Source organism: Eublepharis macularius, chromosome 14 (assembly GCF_028583425.1).
Source record: "Eublepharis macularius isolate TG4126 chromosome 14, MPM_Emac_v1.0, whole genome shotgun sequence".
NCBI classification, from domain to species: Eukaryota; Metazoa; Chordata; class Lepidosauria; order Squamata; family Eublepharidae; genus Eublepharis; species Eublepharis macularius.
The window spans coordinates 40,439,501-40,462,027 of NC_072803.1; the positions used below are offsets into that span (position 1 = coordinate 40,439,501).

The window sequence follows — 22,527 nt, forward strand, 5'->3', positions numbered from 1 at the left end:
AAAATGTAAAGTGAGAAGCAAGCCTGGATAGAAGAGGGTGTTAAGAGATATGTGCAAATGCGGTGGTGTAGGGGGGAATGAAAACTACAGTTCTTAGGAAATAACTTCCCTCTTATCTAAAAAGGGGCAGAATGACCAGGGATTTGTGTGGGGGGGAGAGAAAAGATAAATTGAAGCCTCCCATATGATTACATGAGAAATGGGGTAGAGGAGAGATCTCTGGTGATACTCGGATCATATCCTCTTTAAGGCTAAGAGATGAGGGGAAACCCCAAGCATTTCATCCTCTTTGTAAAACTCTTTCATTTTTTCCTTCTCAACCCCACCTCCTTGCTTATATGGAGAGTCTGTTGCTTCCGCTGCTTCCTACTCCTCTCCTTATAACCTGTCAATTACCAGAACAGCCTGCATAAAAGGAAACTGATGGAGATCAAATGGTGGGATTAGGCAAATGGCTTGTGGCTTTCCCACTGTCCTCAACCTTTGTGGGATACCCATGCCTTTCCTAGCTCCATCCTTGTTGCCTCAGCAACTAGCCTGTCACCTTATTTGCCTTTGCTGCTATCATTTGTGGAGGCACGTGGCTCTGCTGCTGCTTCCAAGTTGTCAGAGGGACAAAACGTACCTGCCACAAGCTACTTGGTGAGTAGATCTATGGAATACTGAATACTGAGAGCTAAAATATCTATACATATAAAAGGCGAGCCGCATTCCTAAGACTGACCTCTTTTCCCAGAGTGCCGGCATGGTGGCATACCCCTAGTGGGGAACGAGGTGAGTCCTTGGTAACAGGGCTTGCCAAGGAGGCCACTGTACCTCCCCCTTCCCCCACGCTTACCTGGCTGCGCTCCTGTGTGCTGCCACCCGATTTGGGGTGGCAAATGGGGCCAAATTGCATGGCTGCCCAGTGCAGTAGTGCACCTGGGTGCTTGCCGCTCCCCCTGCAGCACTCCCTGTAGGGTTGACAGGTCCCCCTAGCCTCCCAGCAGGAAGTGAGGGACCTGGTACTCACCTTCCTGTGCCCCCTTGCACGTGCAAAGTGCACACACTCTGCCCTGCATTATGATGTCACTTCGGGGAAGTAATGTCATTAGGAAGGCGGGAGCTGCCCGATCCGGGCCCAATCCATCCTGATTCGACTCGAATCGGGTGCACAGGAACATGCTGCGCCACCCGAGAGCACATCTGGGAGGCGTGCTCCCCTGGCCAGGTAAGCGGGGCGGGAGGTAGAGGATGGGAGCGTGGAAATCCTCCACCCGCAGCAGGGTGGCAACCATGGATCCATGCCTTTACAGCTGCCCAATTTGGCCCCAGTGGGACCAAATTGGGCAGCTCCCTGGCACAGCAGCGCACCAGGTTGCTTCCCCCCCCCCAGTAAATCTCTCTGCCTCTGAAGCCACCCGATTTAGCCCCAATGAGATGAAATTGGGCGGCTGCCCGGCACAGGAGCGCACCATATCAGTTTTCTAGAGCCTGTTGTATTTTTTCCCCACAATGGGCTTTGTTGCTAAGTATGAGATGTTTTTAATTATTTGAGTCTGACTTAATTTACTTACAGCAGCTGCAGAGAATGTCATTTTAAAAATGTATGTATGTGGGGGTAACTTGGATTGGGGCTATGACACAAGGAAAGGAGGTACTCTTGCTCCCCCTGCCCCCAGTTCATGAATGGGATACTGTGTGCTGATGACACATAGCTCTTTCTCCTTTTTAGCAGTCAGGTCAGACTGTGAATGTTTAAATAGTTATCTGGAGGCAGTAACAGGATAGATGAAGGCCAATAAACTGAAGCTCAGTTTAGATAAGATTAATATAATAGCATTAATTGAGGAGCTTGTCTTTTAGATGGGGGTTGTACTTCTCTTTAACGAAAAAATGTGTAGCTTGGCAATACTGTTATAATCCAGATGGGCCTTCAGGACTCATCTGTGGCATACAGTGCCTTTTAACCAGCTGTATCTCTTTGTGAGAAATCAGGTTTGGCCACAGTTATTTGGACTTTTAACACAGCTAAGTTAGATTACTGCAGCATGGTTTGTGTGAGGCTGGCTTTGAAGACTGTTTGGAAACTTCTGCTGGTGCAGAAACTAATTGACGCATCTGCATGAGAACATCTTTTGCTAGTTTCAGGAGTTGCATTGGATGCCAGTGTGTTTTGGAACATGAGTCAGTGCTGCTGGTGATCACGTTTAAAACTCTAAACGGGTAGAGCATCTTAAGATCCATCTTCTCCTTTATGAACCTGTCCAAACTACTGAAATCTGCATTGGAAACTCTAATGTATGTGCTGCTGTTCTCAAATATGAACTGGCTCAGACACCAGATAAAGTTATCCCCCCCCCCGCAAGCATTTGGCAATTGGAGTATGAAGAGACGTTTGTCTCTGCCTCTGCTGCAAGATGGTTTAGGGCAATAGTATGATTGTTTTTCTAGTTGTCTTTTAACTGTTTTTAGCTAATACCATTTTATAAATAGAGGCCCTACAAATATATTTTAAACCAGTTGATTTTTTTAAACTGTTAAAATATTTATATTCCACTTAGATTTCTCTGAGTTGCAGCAGTGGTTGTGACAGTTACAAAAAAAATTGTCTTGTATCCCACTCAGGAATTTAGCACAGAATTACCAAAGGCATCATTTTGTCAGGGCTGCCTAAAATTTCACCGTCCTATCCTAAATGAGAACATTAGAGTTGCCATTGGATCAGGCAGAATTTCCATCTGTACAGCACACACTTATGGTTAAAGTTACTAACCACTTGTAAGAACAATATTAATCACAAAGGCCACTAGCCTGTTGCTTTTTAATACAAAATGAACACAAGGATTGCACAAACAGAAAGTCCACACTCCCCTATGGGAAAGACGTCCCAAAATAGTCTCTTGAGTCACTCCTTTAACTTAATCACGGTGGTCAAATGATAAACACATTCCAGTGACCAGCCCCAGTTGGGAGATTCCACAAAGCAGACGCCACCCCTGCAGGGAGGACGGAAAGCCACCGTGCGCTCAACAGGGCGCAAGCTGAACTCCTGTTTTGTCTCTTCTTTATCAAGAGCGCTATATTGGATATCAATTGTCAGATATTCAGTTTGGAGCTAGAGGAGAGAGTGCAGCTTTGTGGAACCGCACAACCACCAGTATATAGCGCTCTTGATAAAGAAGAGACGAAACAGGAGTTCAGCTTGTGCCCTGTTGAGCGCACGGTGGCTTTCCGTCCTCCCTGCAGGGGTGGCGTCTGCTTTGTGGAATCTCCCAACTGGGGCTGGTCATTGGAATGTGTTTATCATTTGACCACCATGATTAAGTTAAAGGAGTGACTCAAGAGACAATTTTGGGACGTCTTTCCCATAGGGGAGTGTGGACTTTCTGTTTGTGCAATCCTTGTGTTCATTTTGTATTAAAAAGCAACAGGCTAGTGGCCTTTGTGAATAATATTGTTCATACAAGTGGTTAGTAACTTTAACCATAAGTGTGTGCTGTACTTTGTGTTAAGTTGCTTGTCCTGACTGTTGTGGGTCCTTTGATTCATTATCTGTGTTACCACACAGTGTTCCCCTCTGTACTTTTTTTAGAATTTCCATCTGGCCTAGCATCATCTTTCTAGCAGTGTGAACTGCCAGGTGTCCCTGGGTAGCTCAAAAATCAGGGCTGGAAGGCAACAACCCTTTTTCTTCAGCCCCAGCATTGGCTATATGGAGGTAGATTGCCTCTATACAAGCAGAGTCTATTAAATTTTCTCGGCAAAGAGCAATTAATGAAGCTTGTCCTCCATGAATATGGGAATAAAAAGCCACTCCACTCAGGGATGTTTTCAGTTTGTTTTGAAATACATGCAAAAGAAGACACAGACAAGTTAGTGGCTGAACTTCTATAGAAATATTTTAAAAGTGGTCACTATATCCTGTACTTACATACAGAAGCACAATTCTACCCCCGCCACCCATTGCTTTGAGAAGGCCAGTAGTCGTCTGTCAAAATAGCACATCAAGAGAGCCTTGCTTTCCTTCCCCATGCAAGCTTACATACCCAAAATTGTGCACATTAAAGCTTGAATCAGAAGACCACCAAAGGCCTTGTATAAAGAGAGAGATAAACACACACCTTTTCCTTCCCCATCATTACCCACATCCAGGACTTTAGTACTTGCAGTTAGGAAGCTATTAGTCATGGTATGTAGGTATGCATCTATCTTTTGGATAGAGTTCCCTGGATCAGACTTTCTATCCTTCTGAAACCAGTACTTTGTAATTTTTTGCTTTTATTTTTTATGAACAATGTATCAGAGGGTGGCACAGCATAGGTAAAGATGGATGATTCTGTGTCTTTCTGTTACACAGGAAGCTAGAAATTGCAGGCACCTTTCTGATTTAATGTTCTTTGACATATTGAGTCTATGTTTTAGCCTTCAGAACTCCACAGCTGTGGCCTAATTCTCTCTCTTTCTTGTGATCTCAACATCACAGCCTCTTAAGGCAGTGTTATTCTTGGATCTCAGCAGGGTGCCATGTTAGACTGCCACTGGGTATGCCATGGCATTGTCATCATCAGAAAACACTTTGTCTGTGCTTGGAAGTTCATAGGAATTTAACTGATTGTCTCCCAAGTGCCAAAGGACCATGAAGGCTCAGGCATTGAAATGGTGAACACCCCCACCAACTCCAAGCTATGTGTTGGCATTTCTAGCTGAAAGTTCAGTTTTGGAAATCAGGGAGAAGAGCTATACCCAAAAATATTTCTGTTATTTGTTTACTTAGTTATTTACTGCATTTAAACCCTGCATTTCTCCCCAGAGGGGACCCAAAGCAGCTTATATAATTCTGTTTTTCTCCATTTTATCCTCACAGTAACCCTGTGAGGTATGTTAGGCTGAGTGTGTGTGACTGACCTGAAGTCACCCAGCAAACTTCCATGGTAGAGTGAAGATTCGGACCCGCGTCTGCCAGATCTTAGCCCGGCACTCTAACCACTGTGCCACATTCATCTTCTTTCTTGTGCTACCACAATGCTGAATGTTTGCTGGCTCCTTGGTTCCAGTGCTCCAGCCAGACTGTCTTACGGCTGAGCAGTTAAATGTTATTTGAAAATAGTTTTTACAAGCTAGGAACTCACAACAAAGTGCAGGAGAAATAATTTGGAAATCATGGTCTACCCCACTTCCTCAGAATCTTCCTCTTCAGAATTATTTAAGATTGTGAAGGCTTGAGATGGCTGATTTTCCTCCTTGCTCTTTTTTCTCCTTTAGCTCAACTGTTTATAGCATTCTGGCCCTACTGTGTTCAGGGGTGGGCTCGTTGTGCTCTTTTCATCAGCTGCATAGATCTAGATAGTTTACTATTGATTTTAGGCTGCATTTAAAGGAAGGGGTGAAAATGCATCTCTGCCACAGCAGCGAAAGCAGTGCAGAAATGGTAACCTCACCCTCCTGTTCCCAAGCCTCTCTCTGCTGCTGCTGCCCGCCCCCACTCTTCCCCCTCTCTTCCTAGGCAAAATTTGGTGTGACAGCAATTTCACTGGGCCTAGCTATGTTTCAGAACTCCCCCCTTTCCCTACCAAGTCACTTGGTAACACTGCATTATGCCTCAGCAGGGAAAGGAGAAAAGTCCTTTACAGGGCTGAAGGTTGGGGTGCAGAAGAGCTCTGACATGCTGAAAGAGTTTAGCTCTGCCACCCTCTCCATGGTGGGGAGCATCCAGATAGATGCTTCACCTGTGTCTGCCCTGCAGTTTCCTGTTTGCTTTGGAGAAAATTAGGTTTGTTTTCTTAGGAGTAATGGGGAAGCCACATCAGTTGTGCCTACACTGAGCACAATGTTGTCTGGATGTTTCTCTTTACTGCAGGGGCTTCTTGCTGTCCATGTGACAGAAAAGTCTCCATGTGGAAGCAGCCACAGAGATTGAACATTGGGGTAGGAGCAAAGGGGGGATTTATCATGTGCCACAGTTTGTATCAACACTGTTTATAATTGTTTAGTGCAGAGCACATCATTTGTTCCACAGGAATGGGAAGGTGGCATTGTTCTTAGGCTCCTTTGCCAGAATAACCAGCAAACTCCTTTAATAGGCCAGCAGAACACTGGGATGTGTGCCTTTAGGAGAAAGTCTGTCTTCATTGATGCAACAAATTCATGCCTTGGCTTTGTTTAAAACATTTCAGTATCAAATGCTTGCAAATTTGTGAAGGAACAAGAATACAAGATTTAATTAGTTAAAGGAATTAGCACCTTCTGAAAATAGCTGGGAACATTGCACAGTTGCTGTTTTGGTGGAATGAAAGCCAGTTTCATTTCAGACCTGTTATCTTACTTTTTATTTTTCTGTCTAAATGAGTCTCTTTCTAGCATACCTCTCATCTTAAATGACTCCTCATGCTAATCTCCAGTTTATGGCATTGGGGCTGCTTATGGAAATGAGCGCAGGCTCAATGAAGCTGATCAAATTTTAGCTGGCAGGCTGAAGGCTGACAGTGGCCAGGTGGCTGTTGGCATCTGCTGTGCTGTGGCTGGCCCATTCTAACCCCACATGTGCCTTTTGCCCTGTTGTGGGCAGGGGGATATGTTAAAGGAACCTTGTCCCTTAAGCTTGGTTCATTCTAGAAGACAACAAATGTCCATGTGTTAGTGGTTTGGGTGAGTCTGTCTGTCTCTATTTCTTTTAATCTCACTTCTGTCCCCAGAGGGGACCCAAAGCAGCTTGCAAAAATATAAGTACTAATATAAAATAGATTTAAACAAAATATAGTGTGAAGATGAAAAAAACAGAAAGCTACACAAAACACCTAGGCCAATATTCATGGAGTTGGTCCATCAAGGCTGCAGATTGAGAGCCAGGAGCCCTTTGGTTCAGCCCACAAGCCTGCTCCTCTGGCCTCACCCAGGCTTTTTAAGTTTCTGCAGCGGGAGACACGTTCAGCCTGGATCTTACAAATGGCTGGTAGCCATCTTCCCACAATTGTCCACTGTTCATTGGCCTTCTGTACCAGCTGACTAGAGTGTGTTCTGTGCCTTCTGATCCAAAATTCCCAGGATGGTTTATAACAAAATACAAATACAGAAACCTCAGTAGCAATTCTCTGGAAAAAACACGACAACAAATATTTTTAAAAATGCTAAGAGCAATAACAAGATAACAGCCAACAACAATCAACCAGAGTACTATGTCGCATTAAATGCTGGAAGGAAAAAATGTCTTCATCTTTTGAACCTCTGGAACCACTTGTCATTACCAACTTTAAGAGCTGATAGCTCTACTAATGATGGCTGCAAAACTACTTCTAGCTTAAATGTGGAAAACCGACAAAATACCCACAGCCACACAATGGATGGATAGGACCTGATTGCAATGGACAAAATAGCAGAACAACTAACCACAGACAACCCAGATTATCAATCAAGTTTCATGGAAAGATGGTTTCCCTTCTTTGATTATATCACAAACAATACATCCACAAAAATAATCATACCAAAAAATTTGAATTTCGTATTTTATTAAGGTGATATGCACAACCCTTCATACTAAAAATGTTACAGTTGAATGTTAAACGTTGAGTGTTGAAATTGTTACTAAGTTAATGTTGAATGTTAAATTTATTGAGATTATTAAATTTAAAAATAAAAAGTTCACTTTTTAGAAGAATGTTCACTAGGAGACTTGTTGCAGAAAATCAGTTCCAAAGTTTTCCTGCCACTTTCTGTGGTTTCCTGCCACTACAGAAAAAGGCTTGTGTGTGGATATGATTGCCCAACAGACTTAAACTGGCTGAGTAGTCATTTCCTGTCACCAAGGAACCCAAAGAACTGTGATTCTGTGAGAGAGAGGGGAAATTCTGAGCACTTTTCTTTTCAGGAAGTTATTATAGTGAAGTTGCATAAAACCAATGTAAGACTATTTTATAGAGGAAGCATGAATGTTTTTCTCATAGGTTAACTTGCAGAACTTACTGATGTGAGCTTTTCATCCCCAGGCTGCTTCCACACAGTAGTGAGCAGTATGGAAGCAGGCAGAGAAAGTGTCCACATCCCTGCTGCATACTCTGCCTCTGCACCCCCATCTTTCAGACACGTTCATGGCCTGGCAGCCTCCCCTTTCCAGCTGAGCTGCAGAAAAAGCTGTTCCGTGACTCAGCTGTGAAGGAAAAACAACTTGTTAAAGCAGTGAAAAAGCAGAGAGGAAATGTGGGAACTTAGTTCAGCCTTCCTCCCCAGATGGCCTGTGGGTGAACATCCACATGGATGCTCCATCCGCAGCTTGCCTGAGGTTTCTTCAGTGAGCTTGAATTAAGGAGGTTGTCTAAACATTCAGTTCATCAGGGAAAAACAAGGGAGCCACATGTGTCATGCTGGATTGTGCACAACGTTGTGTGGTTACGCCCAAATAAATCAGGAGCTTACTACTGTCCACACAAGGAAAAATCCCTGTGTGGAAGCAGTTCCATGTAAATTTGCAGGGCTCACTGATGTGGGCTTTTCACCCCTTTCAGGCATTTGGACTTCTATCCATTGTAGTTCATTTTCTAACTTTTAAAGAGTGAACCACCCCATTGTTGGGACTTTCCTGCTTATATGCTTGCCCACAACACACTAGTTTTCTTTTAGCAATGCTGGCATTTGTTTTGCTAGTATAGGCCCCCTTTTGGCCACAAATACTGGCTAGATATTTAAGGGTGCCTGATATAGTCCACATGGAGGGAGTGGCCTTTTCTAGAGGGATCTTGTACACTGCAGGACCTCACCACAGTTTGGTATTTACTTTGCTTCAACATGTATTTCTCTTGGGTCTCATACTGGAATCAAAGCCTCAGATTCCATACCCTGGGTATTCCAAGATTGCCTAGCTGCCTCGTGGATTTCCTCCATGTTTTGCTTGGAAATGTTGCTGAGCAGGAGATCTAGAATTTGCATAGTGGTTACAATTTTGCCCAACTGTTTTTTTTTTCAGGAAAGGATGAGAAAACAACATAATCTGGCAAAAGGGAATAATTTCCCCAAATACTGACATGAACAGGCGCATTATGTGAAGTGGGATTAGCAAATGCTTTCCTTCCAGGAACAGGATGTGGATAAGGGAGACAGCCTTGTACATCCAGTGCTAAATGAGTGCCCTATGTGTTATGTGTTTGTGTGTTTCAATATGTACAGGTCAGTGGGAAATGTAAAGGAATAGCAGCAGCTTATCAAGAGGTCAGGAAAGGCAAGATAGCAGCAAGAGAGGTTCTGTCAGAAAGTAATTAGAGCAGGACAAATGGATTTTACCAGCACATCAGAGTCTGTTATTTCTGTAGGCAGCCAGTAGAAAAGGTGTTAATGCAAAGTGACAGATCTGGAGCAAAAATAAGGGTGCTGAGGAACTAAGCAGGAGCTGACCAGTAGAGTCGCCAAGTGAAATGTGGCTTGATATAACATAATTTGATTACCCAAGGAAAGAATAATTTTGGCTATGTCCTTTGAAAAAAAACTAATTGACTTAAGGAATGTCTGCATAGGATTTCAGGCTTCCTTCTCCTTCTACCTGGACTATACCTCTCTTGCAGTAACGTTGTGCCAAAGGTGACACCAAGCAGGTACTGCCCTGGCCACACAAACAATGCCTCCTTGGCAGTGATGCTCTGGGTGCTGATGAGTCATTGTTTCTGCCATAGGCTTCAAGGAAAGGTTAGTGGCTTCTGTTGATATAAAGGAGATAGGGACACATGCCACCTTGGAAAGAGGCAAGTCTCAAAATTCAGAATACTTGCCTTGCTCAGCATGGACAAATAGCAATTTGGCTTTAGAATGTCTTAAGAACATTTTATTTTATTTATATAGCTTATTTATAGCTGGCTTTTCTCACTGAGACTCAAGGCAGAAGATTATAGAGTACCGAAAGAAAATCATTTAATTACACATTGAATGAGTAATGTAATAGGGCAAGGAATACAAAATTAAATGACAATATGAACAAATTGCCCAGGCTGCATAGTGCACAGAATGTGGAATTACAAATAAAAATACCAGTCACAATCCATATAATAACCTTTATTAGGACCAACTGAAAAGAGACAAAACAGCATGTAAGCTTTGGAATGCTCCAGAACTGTTCTTTGGGCTGGATGTTTCAAAATGTCATATACCATCAGCACTGCATTTGCTAAATAATCCATATGGTAGGATTGGTTTATCCAGCTCTGCCCACCCCAAACAAGATTTAACATGATTATTTGGGCACTAAATATGTACAGTTGCACAGCAAGATTCACCATATTTGAACATTGGTTTTTTATTGAAAGCCCACCACCAAAACACAAAGAAATACAGTTATTCCCTGACCTAAAGTTGCATCGATTTTAGAGAGAAAAGAAAAATAATCATAGTCAAGGTTTAGGAGTGGAAAATGCTTAGGTATTAAGCTAACTTAGTTCTTGTACCTGGTTGGCATCAGGATTTAAAATCCACAGCTTTATTTGGGTGCTGGGAGGTGAGCAATTTGTGCTGCAGAGATATATTCAGAAGGGGTGCCTGTATGTGTAGCGGCATTTCTGATTGTACAGATAACACAGGAAGTTGAGATCTTTCTGTTGTATGAATGGGCCCCATCAGATTCATAACACCATGTTGTCCCCACCCACCCTCATTCCCGCCCCCCCCCCCCCATCACCCTACTGGAGGATAGAAAGGACAGTACTCAAAAAAACTGTTCACATTTTCAAGGTGAGACTCAAATGGTCTATTTCTATTCAACACTTCATGGAGAAGATTTCCAAAATGGAATCTAAATTTCATCCTTTCCTGTGTGCAGTATCTGCTCTGATGTTCTCTTGATGTCCTCTGCAGCCTTCATCAATGGGGCCTGCTTTTCAGCCCTTCTGTAATTGTGCTTCCACCTCTGCTGAACTGGTTTCATCACATTGTGGCATAAGAGCAGCCATGCTGGATCAGACCACTTGTCCATCTTGTCCAGCATCCTGTTTAACACATTGACTAGACAGATGTTCCAGGAAGGCATGCAAGCAGGACTCAGAGGTGAAAGCCCATCTTCTGTTACTGCCTTTGGCCCTAGTATTGGTGTCCAGAGTTACTACATCTGAATATGGACGTGTCATTTAGTCACTGTAGCTAGCCTAGCCTCCATGAATTTGTCTAACCCCTTTTAAAAGTCAACTAAACTAGTTTTCATTGCTACATCCTCCAGCAGTGAATTCCATAAGTTATTTACTCTTTGAGTGAAGAAGTACTTCCTTGTGTCTGTTCTGAATCCGTTCCGGTGTGGGAGAAGGTACTTTCTTCACCCTGTGTTATAATCGTATAAACCTCTATCCCACCTTCATCGTCTTTTCTGAAAATCCAGTAGTCCCAGATTCGTTAGCATTTCTTTGTAGGGATGGTGCTCTGACCTCCTTTTCTGGGGGAATAAGGCTTAGATTACCTGCAGCACTTTTTGAAAGGCAGAAAAGACTTGTTACAAGTAGAAAATATTGAAGCTTTGGCTGATTTTATCATTAGCAGCAGAGATCGCAAGTCCAGGAAGTGGACTTTTAACTGAGCTGTTGGCATGGCCTTTATTCTTTCCCATTCTGTTTTGTCTGACTCTGTATGGTGCCCTCTGGAATGGTAAAGGTTTGATTTGTTCCATTATGTGGCTTCAGCAAAGGTGCTTGTAATTTAGCAGTCCATGTATGATGCCCTACCGATTTCTAGGAAAAGGGGCTTGTTTTTTCTCTCTGCTGCCCCCTGCTGACTCCATCATTGTGTTCTTGAAATCTCACTCTACTGCAATCAAAGTGGGCAGTACATGGCCTCTCCAAGGACAGCTTTGAGGAGGAGATCAAACAGCAATTAAGAAGGAAAATGGAAAAATCATGGTGAGCATGAATAGTTTGGCAAGTGAACATTTCCTCCCAAATCCTGGTTTTCTGATCTTCAGTGTTGTGACATCCTATAAAATTATGACTGGGAATTTCTATTGCTTAAGAAGGTGAGGTGGTTAGTAGAGATCTTGTGATCATAGTGACTTGTTACAGTTTGGGATCTTTGCTTTGCGTGTTCAAGATGGCCACTCTTGTGGCTAAACAGAATGGAACTAGTAAGGAACATGGCTTCTCATGTGGCTGAGAATACACGAAGGGTTCTCCCCCCCTTTTCTGAAGAGTTCTGTGCAACTGGTGTGGGAGCTCTTTCTGCATGTGCCACTAAAGCACTTTTGGCAATTACCTTCTGTAACATGAATGCAAAAACTTGGTTTAAAGGTAGCAGAGCAAAGTCGAGACTTAAAAATCAGAGCCATGCATGAAAACAGTTGTGTCCATTTCCATTCTCCCTAGCCCTTGAAATGGTCTTTATAGCACAGAGGGGCAATCTCTCCCCCTCTCTCTCCCTTCCTCACCCTCTTACCAGAATTCAGAGCCAACAAATATAGCACTTCAGTTTGTTTCATTTTTACCCTGCTTTTCAGCCCCAAACTGGTTCTACATGTGGCTGAAAGGAATCAAAATTAAATGCTAATGACAGTTGCCTTTCCATTAAAAATGCTCAATAACAATAAAATGCTGGTACATTCATAACTATAATAAAATTTAAAATCTTTAAGACAGTAAAACATACAAAACACTGGTAAGATCTGATTTTCAAAAACCTTCGAAATAAGTTTTCCACTGGCATTAGAAGACCTGTAATAAGGGGGCAAAGTGTAGTGGGTGGGAGTTATGAGTTTCAGAGGTTTAGTAGCTGCTGCAGAGACCCTCTGCTGGTACTTGCAGCACTGCCTCCCTGGATAAACTTGGAATACAAGCAGGTATGCATGAGTGGAGGCAGTGCTTTGGGCCTAACCTATGTAGGGCTTTGAAGGTCAAAACCAGCATGTTATATTGCGCCCCCCCCCTACAAACACATTAGTTATCTCTATCACCTTAATATCAAGGGTCGGTCAGGAATTCAGGAGTGCTACCAGATTGCAAGATTGCTTTTTTAAGGGGAAAACATTCCAATTCACTTATTATCAGATCAGTTTTATCCCCAGTTGACAGCACTGTCGTGATACTATCTTTTCATTAATTAAATTTATATAACCTCATTGAGTTCTTCATTGTCTCCAGTTGTTAAGCAACTCTGCTACCTCCCTTGAATTAAATGAAAAGGAGAGAGAGAGTTGAGTGAGAGCTGCTGTAGCATAGTGGTTAAGTGCACTCTGCTGGTTTGAATCCCACTATTGCCATGAGCTTAGTAGGTGACCTTGGGTAAGCCACTCCTCTCAGTCCCAGCACCCCAGCTCCACTGTGGGGATAATAATACACTGACTTTGTTCACTACTCTGAGGAGGGCACTAATCTGTCTAGAAAAGTGGTATATAAGCACAGTTCTTCTTCTTGTTATCTGCATACTAATAATGTTTCATTCCAAATCATTGTATGATCTCTCACAGCTACATCATGTAGATGTTAAACAGTATGGGGCACCCTCTGCAGAACTCCTTAAGCCAATGCCCAAGGGTCAGAAGAGAGGTCCCCAGCACAATTATCTGGAACATACCCTCCAGAAAGGACTGAAACTCCTCCAGCACACCACCACCAAGGCCTATTTCTTCTAGGTGTTTTTAAAGGATACCATGGTTAATGGTAGCAAAAGTAGCTGAGAGATCCAAAAGATCCAACAAGGACATAATCCAGCTATCAGTAGAGTGGTGTAGATTATCCATCAGGTTAATCAAAGCAGCTTCTCTGCCATATACAAGACAAAAGCCAGATTGAAAAGTATCTACATAATGTTTTATCCAGAAATACCTAGAATTGAGAAGCTACTGCCTTCTCTAGGATTTTACTTAAGAATGGCAGGTTAGATTCAAGCCTGTAAAAAAAAACATTCCCTGAAGCTCCCTATAATTAGCTGGGATCATATCCAGAGGGAGAGTTTTGTTGAAGGGATAAATGTCCAGAATTTGTATAATTTTATACAGCACCATCAGTGTACATTATGCAAATTTCTCTGCCCCAACGATCTCACGATCTAACACTCCCCATGGGGTAGAAGAAAAGTAAGGTTAACAGGCTAGAAGGGATAGATCTGAGCAAAGGGTGGAGAGGGAGCTGAAGGATACGGCCCAAAGCTGTTTGTTATCTGTGAAACAGCACATACAGGTGTTGCTCTGAGCACTTTCCTCGTGGCCCACAGTGCACTAAATAGTACTAGCCAGGATTGTAACTGAGCTAGTTTGGAACCTGTTTTGTTAGTTTCAGCTGTTTTTCTGATATGGTATCATTTTGAAATTCCTGCTTTTGCTTTTGGGAGTCTGTGTTAAGAATGGCCCTGGGGGCATAGGTCAGGAAAATAGAGGTTCACTTGGGAAACCTTCTCTTGTCTGTTGGGCCCACTTTGTATCATGGATTAGATCTCACTTTTTCTCCTCACCTCCCTCCATGAAAAATTGGAGCCATTCTTGCTCCACTGGTGATTTTCACATCTGCACTGAATCACGGGAATGATGCTCAGTTCCTCCGATTGAAAAGGGGAGGTTTCCTGTACAGCACCTAGCCTGTTGGCTGTGGCCTATGCCCTTGAGAAGCATTGGTAGAGACACCAACAGCAGAATGCTGTCCTCTTGCCTTCTTTTGGGGTGGGGTAGCAAGATCATAGTGGATGTTAACTTAGCAAGCTTGAAAGCAGTCCAACATATTTTGGGGATGCAGCTTGCTCTCTGAAGTCTTTATGAGGGTCCCTGCTCTGAGCTCTTTGATCCTCCATAAAATGACATCCATGGGGCTTTTCAGCAGTATTCTGGTCCAGCAGGATTCTTTTGCACAAGATCCTGTCAGGGTCAGCATTTTAAGCTTTCTAGAGGAGTCAAAATACAGTCCTGGATCTAGTGCTTAAGAAAAGGTTTGTAATGTTTACATATTGTAATGCTTAATAACTTGTCTCTGTTTATAAGTTATCTTTCTATTGTTGTTCAAAGAATATGGGCCAGTATCCAATTTGGTCTGTCGCTGCATTTTTAGGGGATCTGGGAGACCCTAGTTCAAATTCCTGCTATACTGCAAAGCTTACTTGGCCTTGGGCCAAAATACTGCTCTTCAAGGCTAATTCACTTCACAGGGTTGTTGTGAGATTAAAATTAGAAGAGAGAACTATGTATCCCATGCTCCTCCTCAGAAGAAGTGTGGGATAGAAATGAACTGCATCACCAGAATCTCTGCACAGTAGTGCAGCACTTCAGAGACCAACAAGATTTTCAAAGTGTAAGCTTTTGAGAGTGGGAGCCCCTTTGTTTAGATTGAACATGTGTTCACTGTGATTTGTGGAGCTCCGTTGGTCTCTAAGGACTCGCTGGACTAAAATCCTGCTGTGCTACTGCAGACCTACATGGCTACCGCGTAAGTATTCACCTGGGGAACAGAAGAGGTACCATCCTGGTGGGGGAAAGCTCAGAGAGTAATTAATCGTCAAAGAATCTCCAAAGCAAGCCAGAAGTAATTAACGTTAGTGCAGTGCCTTGTTCCTTGCTTTCTCTCTTGTTTTTGTAACAGTCGCTTACTGGTGAGAGCATGCTGCATTTCTTGAAAGCTGGGTTATTCGTTCTCGTCGCTCTGCTTTTTGTGCAGGGATTTTCTGCTTTAGCTGCTAAGGCCAGTCCCGTAAACCGAGCAGAGGAGGCCCCATTGGTCGGCTCAGCAAATATTTGTCATCCAATCGCAAAGCCCCCCCCCCCCATCAATCACTCGTCCAGCCTTTCTGGCGAGATCGGGCTGGGGTGTGGAATGTTTTGGCTTAGCCGCAGGAAAGAGGAGAGGGGGCCGCTTCGGGCGGCGCATAATCCGAACCAGGCTCCGGGAGCTGCGCTGGGCGAGCGGCTCGTTGTGTCGGGTGGGCCGGGGCTGGCTGGCTGGCTGCACGCAACCCCCAGGCGGCAGCAGCAGCAGTTGCTGCTTTGTTGGCATGGGGCTCGGGGCCGAGCTGCTCGCTTGAAGGCTGCTTGGCTGGGACAAAGCCAGAGGCCACCTTTATGGAAGGTAACATGGAGGCAGAGTTCTGTGGGAGGCAGGCGATAGGCATGGGAGGCGATGCCTGCGGTGGTGAAACCGCACGGATGCTGAGGCGGGAGCTTGCATTGGAGCGGCGCAAGACCCCAGCTGGTCGAGCGGGTAGACTAGCAGACGCGGAGTTCCGGGGCGAGCAGGCGCCCCCCTGAGCCCGGGCAGGCGAGGCGTCGGTACGTGGTCCGGGTCTCTCTCGCCGCCCCCCCCCCCCGGTCCCGCAAGTTGTGACCTTAGGGCTTGAACTTTTGTGTCACATGACCCCTGGTAAACTGACCTGCGAAGGAGGTTGACTGCTGGGTCCGCGGCTCGGAGAGGGAGCGGCGTGCTGGGAAGGCTCCCAGCCAGCAGCGGCCGCTCCTGCTCTGGATCCCGGCTCTCTTCATGGCTGCTCTTGAGCCCCTTGGCGTAGGGGGTGAAGCATGAAATGGAGACATGGGAAGGTAAAAGCTGGGGGCAGGCGGGACGCAAGGCAGCCACTCTTGTTAAAGAATGTTGGATTGGAAGGACTGATAGGCCCAGGCCACCCCCCATCCTCCTGCTTCTCAGCATCTTTTGCAAGCCCGTTAGAGTAGGATGGGGTGTGTGTGTTAGCTTCCTTGGTGTCAAAGCTGCTGTTCTGAATTCCTGTGATCTGCCCCAACAATGCAGAAAAGCATTATTTCACTTTCTGGATAGTATCAAGACCGTGTGGACTCCTAAGAATACACGCCTTTCCTCTGTAAGTGCTTTACAGCTGGGGCTTGCGACCCCCACACCAATTGTCCTGCTTCCCTCCCCGGTTAAGGACCCTGAATCGGAGGAGGAGGCATTAATTGCTTTTGTTTGTGCTTAGCCCTAGTGGGGCTTCCGGCTGCCTTGCAGTTTTTTAGTGTCCCCTCTTTTTCCTGCTTTTTCTCTCTTGCAAACTGCACTTGTAGACTTTCAAAACTGCCTCCCAGAACTTTTCTTCCTTCACTAGGGAGTGAGTCCAATTTTTGCTCTTTATTTAGGCTTGATTAAAATCAAAGACATTTAAGTGTGACCAAGCAAGGGGTTAGCCAATTTTTCTGAAGCCCAGAACAGAACTAGAGGCAAAGCTGAAATACCAGCTTAGTTCAGGGAATCAGTTGTGATGGATGTGAGGGACTTAGCACCCATAAAGGGAAAAGGCATATGGGAATAAGGTTTGTTTCCTCTGTTTAGTGTCAAAGTTTCTGATGAGTGTTTCTCCAGCAAGGTATCCACAGATTCAAGTAATAACTCCCTGGTCTTTGGTAATTCTAAGAAGTTATTACAGTTTTCTCAGTTCCATAGTAGCTGGGGACTTTTCAACCTATATTTTTCTTGCATGTGCAACTGCTACATGAGCATGACTTTGTAAGCTAGTGAATGCCCTGAGACCCAGATTAGCTGCTAAGAATATTCTATACACTTGCTGCCAAATTAGAATTATGCTCTGTTTCAGCATTTTTTCAACTCTGTATTGGATTTCTGCTGGTTTAAATTTTTGCAGATTTGCATGTGTATGGAAATGTCTTTGAAATTGACTGTACTGATCCGCACTGTAATTCATTTTGTGTCTCAGTGAAAAAGAGGGACTGTAATGTAAATAAACAAAATAATACAGTGCTTCTTCAGATAGTAGTAGAGAATCCCTCAACAGTAGAAGCCATGGTCACAGAATGGTGCCTCTCAAAAGTTCTTGAGAACTTCTTGCAGTTAAGGCCTCATGGTAAGAGAACTTCTCCATATCTCTTATGTTCTTAAGAATTCAAATTGTGATGCATTGCAGTCAGGCAGAGTGATTTTCTGTGTCATTCTGCATGTGAGCAAAAACTTTCTCCCAGCTGGGTTTTTGTTTAGTCCACACAGGGTTAATTCTTTGCAGGCTTCCTCTGGCGTGGGCTGGTCTTGAGCAGGGCAGTCTGGCTTTTCAGCCTTGTCACTCACTGAGAAGAAGCCTTCTTTCTTAAGCTCTCCTCCTCTTCCAAGATGGGGGTTGGGGCCCAGATCAATAAGAAGCAGGAGCTACAGCTATTGTGAATAGTTCTTCAAGAGCAGGGAGGGAAGCCCTGGGAGGATTCGTTTGGAGCTGAGAGTCTCTCCTAAATAAATTCCAGCAGAGGCACTCCCTGCGTGAGACTTTGTGGCACCTCCAGTGGAAGTAGGAGTTTTCTGCAGCAATGGCTGCCTTATGTTGGATGTTCCAGGGGGAAAAATCAAAAGCCTGGGAAGGGGAAGGCTTGAAGAAAACACGTATTTTATTTCTAAAAGACCAATAGCTAACTTAAGTACTTGCTTTCCAAATATTCTTGCCTCTGCTGCTTTTGAGGCCTTCAAAATGCTTTCCACTCATTAATATGGATGTGGTTATGTGCAAAAACTATTTTAAACAAATTGGCTTTAGAAGACTTATTTCAGTTTATGAAATCCTCATCTTCCTGAAGTTCCTTAAGATTGTTTAGAATCAAGTGCTCTGTGAATCTTGCAGACATGAAAACAAATCTTTCTCACAAACACACCAGAATTCACTAGTATTTTCAAGAATATAAATGAGGCTATATAGGATGGATGATTGTACCTATAATAGGCATGCTGTCTGTGCATGACAATCTCTAAAGTAAGATACAGAACTCTTTGCATCCAAAGCTGAGGAGAATACTTTTGCCTATACAGGGATGCCTAAAGAGGCTGGGTGAATCCTGCCCTGGGTTTGCTATTATCTTTTATTTTCAGTTAGTATATCAGAAGTACTATTTTATTTGCTAGCCAAGTTATACGTACTAGTGAGCGCCTTTCATGTTTTAAAACTGAAGTTCATGTTTCCCAAGAAAGCACTGCATACACTTCAGTTAAAATCAAAGGGAGAGGCTCCGTTTTTGCTACTTCATCCCAGGAGCCTCTAGGGTATCATGAAATCTGATTTTGCTTCTAGTGCTATGTAATCTAATTAACTCTGCATCCCCTCCTGGTCTCCATTTTAAGAATGCTGCAGCCAGCCAAACTTTTGGCATCTGTCAACATGTCCTGAAATGTCCTTTTCTCTCTCACTTGCCATTTTTTGTAATGAATATCCTGCCAAATGAAGAGCTCTGGGGAACTTGAAAGTTTATGCTCATTTTGTGATATTTTGATTGGAGTTATTAAAAGGGCATTATACTCCTTGTTTTGGGATTTTCCCCTGGCTACTTTTTAGTGTTTCTCAAACTGGTCTGTTCCAGATCTAATTCTGAAAAACAGGTGCCCCCCCCCCCCAAATTTGATTTCACCATTACCAGAAATGGCTCATTTGGGGTGGGGTATGTATGTGAGTTGCCAGAAAACCCAGTGAAGTGCTGCTGTGGCAACACAGACCTAGTCAAATGGCCCGGCTTTTGTTCTGCTTCCTAACTGGGGTTCTCCTTACTCTCAGGCCATGCCCTGCATTTGCTCTTGCACACCTACCAAAAGCTGCCAGGAGAAATGAGTCTTTGATCTAAGGTGCCACAATACTTCTAGGTGCCCTAAACGAGCATGGGATTGATGTCACATGATTGCAGAGCAATCCTAAGCAGGTCTACTAAGAATCCTACTCGGGTCTATTCAGTGAGACTTACTCACAGGAACTTTCTTAGGATTGCACTGTCAGTGAACCAAAGGAGTTGTTTGTCTCAAATCACTGGAATTTACTAAGCTGACCCGTTAATCTATCTTGCTGGCAGTTGATTACAAGATGTGAATATAAAAATATGCACTGAAAAAGTGGAAGGATTTTTTTTGAAGCTAAAGCCCAGCTCTGTTTTCCTGATGTGAAGTGGCATGTGTGTGAAATCCATCTGCCAAGATGAATGCTCTTGGATCTAGGGAATCTTGCATCTAGGCCTTCAGAAAGCCAAAGAGATAAAAAAGGATCTGGAATTTGGCCCTCCAATCTGACAGGGTCTGGCTATAGTGGTACCCTATCACAGTGCACCATATTAAAAATTTCTTACCAGCAGGCAGCCTTAGTGTTTTGAAGATTTCCAAGCCCTGACAAATTTTTATTTTGGCATGTTTTAATGTTTTGCCCTCAGCCTTCCGGGAAGGCAGGTATCTTTGCATTCCTTTTCCCCAACAGATCTGTCCTTGTCAAATAGAAAGGTAGAGACAGTTGATCATATATTGCTACAGTGTCCTTACGATAATGATATATGCTACCATATATCATACCAATGTTAAAAAAAACTTCCCAGGAAGATCAGAGCAATTCTACACTTCTTTCAGACTCAAAGAAGCATCTTGTGGCGATATTTAGTGTAATGGCATATGCAATATGAAAACAACTGGTCAAGCTTTCAAATAGTTAACATCTTTTATTGTGAAATGTGTGTGGAAATTCTGGAATGTTGAATATAATGGCAGATAGAAGTCTGTATTGTATTGTGGTAGTTTTACTGTCATTTTTATCAAAATTTGTTTCTATGCTTACCTTTTATCAAAATAAATTGAAAGTGAACCTAGGGAAGCCTGACACAACCAAGTAAAATCTGGATTAGATTCTTGAGATGAAAACAGGAAGTGACTATTTTCCTTGCTCAGGAGAGCTGCTCTCTCAGAGGTGCGGGATGTCCCCTGCATAACAGATGATAGTGGGCTGCAGTTTGCTGAGACGACTGGGAAGCCCTTGCCCAGCTGAAAAACTGTTTGATGCTGCTCTTTTGAAAAGGCAGTGTGCAGTAGGCGGGGCTTCTCATTTCTCCAGCCATCGGGCAATGTAGAGTAAAGGGGGCATCCATCCAGCACAGAATTGAGAGCGCCCCCACCAGGCCATTTGTGGGCATCCAGATGGCCGTCTTGCTCTGTCCAAGGCATGGTGCTCATCAGCAGGCACTCAGTCAGAAGTTCTTGTGGCCTGACCATAATATAATTTAAAACGAGATTATTTCACATCTTGATTAAGCCATTTTGAGTATTTTATTATTTCTTTATCTGCAGAAACTTTAAAAAAAAATTTAACACAACTTTTATTGGTTGCTTACACAATACAGTTAAATTTAAGTAGATAACAATGAGATGAACGGATATAACATAGTGCCATATATTAACATTAACCAGTAGGGAATAACAATTGACAGTTTATAACAATGAACAATAAACAGATAAGCAAATAACACAGTGCGATGTCTTATAGGATTATTAAGGATTGAAAAATCTTAGAGTTGGGCTGAAGGTTTTTCTTTTCTATAAATTCAAAAAAAGGAAACTATTTTTCTAAGAAGTTAGTTTCTTTGGGAAATGTTCAGATTGATAAATTTTATCGTGTAATTTTTCCAATATAAAGTGGTCCCAAATTTTAGCAATCCAGATTTCTGAGGATGGATTTTTTTTTTATTTCCAAAATAAAGCAATGGCACTTTTGGCTGCAGTGAGTAAACTTATATCTGCAGAAACTTAAGATCAGTTGGGGTGGGTGACTGAGGGAGATTTGCTGCTTTCATTCTGATTGCTTTGTTAAACGTAATCATCATCTTGGCTTGTCTTATGAAGAGTGACCTGAAAACAAAGACCTCTAATGTGTGGGTGGAGGGTTGAGATATAGTAAAAGAACAGCTGTAAAAAAAACCCCTTTAAATTACAATATGAGGCTGAGATTTTTTTCCTAGTAGCAACTGTTGATTAAGCAGCTTACAGTAGATTGGGAAGAACAAACTGTGGGTGTCTGCTCCTAAGACTTGATTTGGACAGAGTACTGCTTTAAGAAGGAAGCAAGATTGCTTTCCAGTTCTCCTTTGCACCACTAGTCTCCCTGAAAAATGTCACGTTCTACTTAACTGTTCTTGTTGATGTTGTTAACAGAGTTCTAAGTGCATTGCCAGGTAAGGGAGCAGAGCTACCTTTTAATGTAGAAGCTGTAGGGTTTTTTGGAATTTTCTGTATACAGATTTCAAGGGTAAGAAACACTTTGAGGCACTCTGGTTTTGTATTAAGTGAAAAGCTGGAGGAAATGGAAAGGTCATGGTTACTTCTGCCATGGCTGTTTTTGCTCTCCCTGATGAAAGGAGTGAACATTAATGAGAATGAAAATCACAAAGGTCAGGAGTTACAACCCCCCCTGTCTCTCTGGATTGATCAGGGGCCATTTGAAGCTGGGTTTTGCCACAGCCAAAAGACTGCTGTTGTGGTTTGTTAAACTTTCAAAGGTTCCTTAGAACTTAGTATGGTAGATCTGTTGGCACAAAAGTTTGAGTGACTGTTTCCTGAATTCCTGCAAATCATATTGTATGCAATCGGAAAATACGGTATACCCCATACCATTTGCAGCGGATCTGTTCTGGGGATCACCACAAATAACAGAATCCACAAATACTGGGAGGTAGGGATCTGCTGTATCTTAGTAGCAGAACAAGCATATTCCTGCAAAATTTAACAATGTAATTATGATGATGATGGCATAGTGGAAATAAGGATAGGCTGGATACCACATCACATGACTGGACTGTGGATTGCAAATAACCGAAATCCCAAGTCATGAATCTGAAGATGTATAGGGTCTACTGTAGAGACTAGAATGGCAATAAGATCATTCCTTTCT

General features: G+C 43.2%; 1 protein-coding gene across 3 annotated transcripts in view; it reads left to right on the top strand.

Annotated features, from left to right (window-relative positions):
• The first annotated feature begins 15,724 nt into the window (after positions 1-15,724).
• Positions 15,725-22,527, top strand: part of NR6A1 (nuclear receptor subfamily 6 group A member 1) — a 31,038-nt gene continuing 24,235 nt past the window's right edge. For 2 of the 3 annotated variants that reach the window (XM_054998145.1, XM_054998142.1), the window contains exon 1: positions 16,319-16,438. In XM_054998145.1, coding sequence (XP_054854120.1) covers positions 16,423-16,438 — 16 coding nt within the window. In that variant the 5' untranslated portion in view covers positions 16,319-16,422. Of the gene's footprint in view, positions 15,972-16,318; positions 16,439-22,527 lie in introns of those variants that run through there. The other variant, XM_054998143.1, reaches the window with a different exon arrangement.